The following is a 5,038-nucleotide window of genomic DNA, read 5'->3' as shown; positions in this document are numbered from 1 at the left end:
AACCCACGTTACAACTAACAGGTCAACTCTCCACTATACTGATACAGACACGTTGACCAATAACAGGTCAACCTTCACTACCCACTCAACTTCGATCCACTATACCTGATACAGACACGTTACAATAACAGGTCAACTCTCCACTAACTTGATACAGACACGTTACAATAACAGCGTCAACTCCCACTATACCGTGACTACAGACACGTTACAAGTAACAGGTCAACTCTCCACTATACCTGATACAGACACGTTACAATAACAGTCAACTCTCCACTATACCTGATACAGACACGTTACAATAACAGGTCAACTCTCCACTATACTGATACAGACACGTTACTAACAGTCAATTCCACTTACGATACAGACACGTTACAATAACAGGTCAACTCTCCACCTATACCTGATACAGACACGTACAATACAGGTCAACTCTCCACAATACCTGTACGACACGTTACAATACAGGTGAAATATACTTATTCATGTACCATACCAGAACTTTAGTTATTACTTTACATGTATAAGAAATGTATATTGTGGAAGTCAAGGAAGGGAAAAAGGAACTTAGTGACTGAGGGACATGGACAGTGACCGAGGGACATGGACAGTGACCGAGGGGACATGGACAGTACCGAGGGAACATGGACCAGTGACGGGACATGGACAGACCGAGGACATGGACATGGACCGAGGGGACACATGGACAGTGACCGAGGGACATGGAAAGGGACATTGAAAGTGACCGAGGGACATGGAAAGTGACCGAGGGACATGGAAAGTGGACCGATGGGACATGGGAAAGTGACCGAGGGACATGGAAAGTGACATTGAGAAAAGGGGAAGTGCCAGAAAGTTTATTATTCTGTTGAAACATGTTATTGTGGAATATGAATGTTCCTAAGGAGAGACGCAAAAGGTAACAGTCTAGCTTCAGTTCCTGATAAAGCAGGCCAGTTGCTGAGGAACCAGGCCCATAAAGCAGGCAGTTGCTGAGGAGCAGGCCATAAAGCACGGCCAGTTGCTGAGGAGCCAGGCCATAAAGCAGGCCAGTTTGCCTGAAGGCAAACCCAGGCCCAGTATAAGCAGGCCAGTTGCTGAGGAACCAGGCCCATAACAGGCAGGCCAGTGTGCTGAGGAACCAGGTCCCATAAAGCAGGCTAGTTGCTTGAGGAACCAGGCCCATAAAAGCAGGCCAGTTGCGAGGAAGCCAGGCCCAAAAGCAGGCCAGTTGCTGAGGAACCAGGCCCATAAAGCAGGCCAGTTGCTGAGGAACCAGGCCCATAAAGCAGGCCAGTTGCTGAGGAGCCCAGGACCATAAAGCAGGCCAGTTGCTGAGGAACCAGGCCCATAAAGCAGGCCAGTTTGCTGAGGAAACCAGACCCATACAGCAGGCCAGTTGCTGAGGAACCAGGCCCATAAAGCAGGCCAGGTTGCTGAGGAACCAGGCCCATTAACGCAGGCCAGTTGCTGAAGGAGCCAGGCCCATAAAGCAGGCCAGTTTGCTGAGGAACCAGGCCCATTAAGCAGGCAGTTGCTGAGGAACCAGGCCCATAAAGCAGGCCAGTTGCTGGGAGAGGAGCCAGGCCCTAAAGCAGGACCAGTTGCTGAGGAGCCAGGCCCATAAAGCAGGCCAGTTGCTGAGGACCAGGCCCATAAAGCAGGCCAGTTGCTGAGCCAGAGCCCAAGGCCATAAACCAGGCCAGTAAAGCGGGAGCCAGTGCCCAGTAACAGACCATGCTCAGGACAGCCCATAAAGCAGGCCGTTGCTTGAGGAACCAGCCCCTAAATGCCAGGCCAGGCTGAGGAACCAGACCCATATAAGCAGCAGTGCTAGACAGCCCTAAGCTGCCACGTTCTGAGGAACCAGCCCATAAAGCAGGCCAGTTGCTGAGGAACCGACCCATAAAGCAGGCCAGTTGCTGAGGAACCAGGTACCCATAAAGCAGGCCAGTTGCTGAGGAACCAGACCCATAAAGCAGGCCAGTTGCGAGAACCAGCCCATAAAGCAGGCCAGTTGCTGAGAACCAGGCCCATAAAGCAGGCCAGTTGCTGAGGAACCAGGCCTAAAGCCAGGCCAGTGCTGAGAACCAGCTAAAGCAGGCCAGTTGCTGAGGAACCAGGCCATAAAGCAGGCCAGTTCTCTGAGGAACCAGCCCATAACAGGCCAGTTGTGGAGGAACAGGCCCATAAAGCAGGCCAGTTGCTGAGGAACCAGCCCCATAAAGCAGGCCAGTTGCTGAGGAACCCAGGCCATAAAGCAGGCCAGTTTGCTGAGGAACCCAGGTTCGCATACATAGCACGCGCCATGTTGGCGTCGTCGCGGCCGCCTCCGCAGCTTGTATGCACGACCTACCAGTGCGTGGGTCTATGCGCTGCTCTCTCGCAGCTGTATGACCCAGTGGGTATGCTGCCTCTGCAGCTGTATGCGCCAGCCCAGTGGGTATGCTGCCTCTCCGCTAGCTGTACTGACCCAGTGGGAGCATCCGCAGCTGTATGCCCCCATCCCGCCTCTGGCTCGTACTGTGAACCCAGTGTGGTGTGCCGAACTCAGCTGCAACCGTCGCAGCTGATATGACCCCAGTGGTATTGGTCCGCCTCTCGCAGCTGTATGACGCCAGGATGTCCGTCGCGGGTGCATTGCGCGCCTCTGCAGCTGTATGACCCAGTGGTATGCTGCCCTCTAGCAGCTGTATGACCCCAGTGGGTATGTGCGCCTCCGCAGCTGTATGACCCAGTGGGTATGCCGCCTCCGCAGCTGTATGACCCCAGTGGGGTATGCTGCGCCTCTCCGCAGCTGTATGACCCCAGCTGAGGTATGCTGCCTCCGCAGCTGTATGACCCAGTGGAGTATGCCGCCTCCTGCAAGCTGTTAACCGCGACCCAGTCGCGATGTGGCACTTGCAAACGCAGCCGTCCGCACTCCTGCCTAGATAGACCGCCAGTGGGCGTGTGTCTTCGCCATCTTAACAGCTGTCACGAACTGACCCCCAGCAGGCCTGTGGGCTTGCTGCCGCCTCTGCAAGCGTCGTTCGAAAACTCTGCTCCACCCAGTTGGTATTGCGGTATGCCGCCTCCGCAGCTGTATGACCCAGTGGGTATGCCGCCTCCGCAGCTGTATGACCCAGTGGGTATGCCGCCTCTGCAGCTGTATGACCCCAGTGGGTGTGCCGCCTCTGCAGCTGTATGACCCAGTGGGCGAATAAACTTGTTTTGAGATTTTTCTAGTCGTTTGAGTTTTTTTTTAAGATACACCTGATACAGACATTACAATAACAGGTCAATCTAATACTACAAAACATGTGCAGACCACGAGGACTAGGCCTAATATCCTAATCCTATTCATGGTTGGACAGAACCACTACAAAGCAGACGTGTATTTCAGTATCTGGTATTTAAAAACACTTTCCCCCCCCCTGTGTATTTCAATATTTTCAAATACACAGCCCAAAACATTTGAGTATTTAAAATGGTTATTTATGTTTTGAATGTATTGAAAAACAATGGCATGTTTACCTGCCTACAATAACCGCATAGATCGCAAACCTGTTGTAAGTTAATAGGGTTAACTGGCTAGTTGGCCATGAAGAATTGGTAGCTAGCTACCCACAAATAATTGACATTTACAAGTGCCTTCAGAAAGTATTCACACCCCGTGACTCATTCCATATTTTGTTATGTGACAGCCTAAATGTATATTTTTGTTGTTGTTGTTAGAAAGCAGACAAACAGGTTTTCCTCTAGGACGTTGCCTGTGCTTAGCTTAATTCCGTACATTTTCATTAAAAAAAAAAAAACTCCCTAGTCCTTGCCAATGACAAGCATACCCATAACATGATGCAGCCATTACCATATTTACAAATATGAAGAAGGGTACTCAGTGAGGTGTTGGATTTGCCGAAAACATAACACTGTATTCAGGACATAAAGTTACATTTATTTGACTTTTTTTTGTTGCAGTAATACTTTAGTGCCTTATTGCAAACAGGATGCATGTTTGGGAATATTTTTATGTCATTTAGGTTAGTATTGTGGAGTAACTACAATGTTGTTGATCCCTCAGAGTTGAATGCTGTGATAGGAGAGAACTAACTATTTTAAAGTCACCATTGGCCTCATGGTGAAATCCCTGAGTGGTTTCCTTCCTCTCTGGCAACTGAGTTAGGAAGGACGCCTGTATCTTTCCAGTGACTGGGTGTATTGATACACCATCCAAAGCGTAATTAATAACTTCACCATTCTCAAAGGGATATTCAATGTCTGCTTTTTATTTGATAAAAATATTTGACCCATCTACCAATAGGTGCCCTTCTTTGTGAGGCATTGGAACCTCCCTGGTCTTTGTGGTTGAATCTGTGTTTGAAATTCACTGCTCGACTGAGGAACCTTATAGATAATTGTATGTGTGGGGTACAGAGATGAGGTAGTCATTCAAAAAAATAATGTTAAACACTATTAATTGTACACAGAGTGAGTCCAAGCAACTTAAGTACATTTTTTACTCCTGAACTTATTGAGGCTTGCCATAGCAAAGGGGGTGAATACTTATTGACTCAATCAGTAAAAATGTGTTAAAACATAATTCCACTTCGACATTATGGGGTATTGTGTTTAGGCCAGTGACAAAATCACAATTTAATCCATTAAATTCAGGTTGTAACAAAACAACATGTGAAAAGGGGTCTGAATTCTTTCTAATGGTACTGTACCTTCCATAACATTACTTTTAGGTTGTTTTTGCCTGTTAAACTAGCTGGCTAGTGAGATTATTACCATTCACATTAAGCTAGCTGATTATCCTGTGTGTGTATATCTTCGTCTATTGTGGTCATTGTCCTGGCTGGAAGCAGGGTCAGTGAATAGGGAGGTGCAGGGTTAGTTAATACAGTAGGGGGGAGCTCTTCTGAAATATCTCACCTCTTGTTGTTGATCTCTACATAGTCCTTGTTACAGTCCTTAGTGTTCTCCTGACCCAGCTCTAATAACAGGAAGGTACTGAACTTGACCTTCACTGACTTACCAGCAGGGACCTGGG

General features: G+C 48.5%; 1 protein-coding gene across 1 annotated transcript in view; it reads right to left on the bottom strand.

Annotated features, from left to right (window-relative positions):
* Nucleotides 1-4,900: 4,900 nt before the first annotated feature.
* LOC112079097 (suppressor of tumorigenicity 14 protein-like) overlaps nucleotides 4,901-5,038 on the bottom strand; it is an 8,423-nt gene continuing 8,285 nt past the window's right edge. The window contains exon 5 of the mRNA XM_070442230.1: nucleotides 4,901-5,033. Coding sequence (XP_070298331.1) covers nucleotides 4,917-5,033 — 117 coding nt within the window. The 3' untranslated portion in view covers nucleotides 4,901-4,916. The remainder of the gene's footprint in view (nucleotides 5,034-5,038) is intronic.

The sequence above is a fragment of the Salvelinus sp. IW2-2015 genome, unplaced genomic scaffold, assembly GCF_002910315.2.
Source record: "Salvelinus sp. IW2-2015 unplaced genomic scaffold, ASM291031v2 Un_scaffold6903, whole genome shotgun sequence".
Taxonomy (NCBI): Eukaryota; Metazoa; Chordata; class Actinopteri; order Salmoniformes; family Salmonidae; genus Salvelinus; species Salvelinus sp. IW2-2015.
The sequence above is the reverse complement of the archived record's forward strand: the minus strand, read 5'-3'. Positions and strand labels throughout refer to the sequence as shown.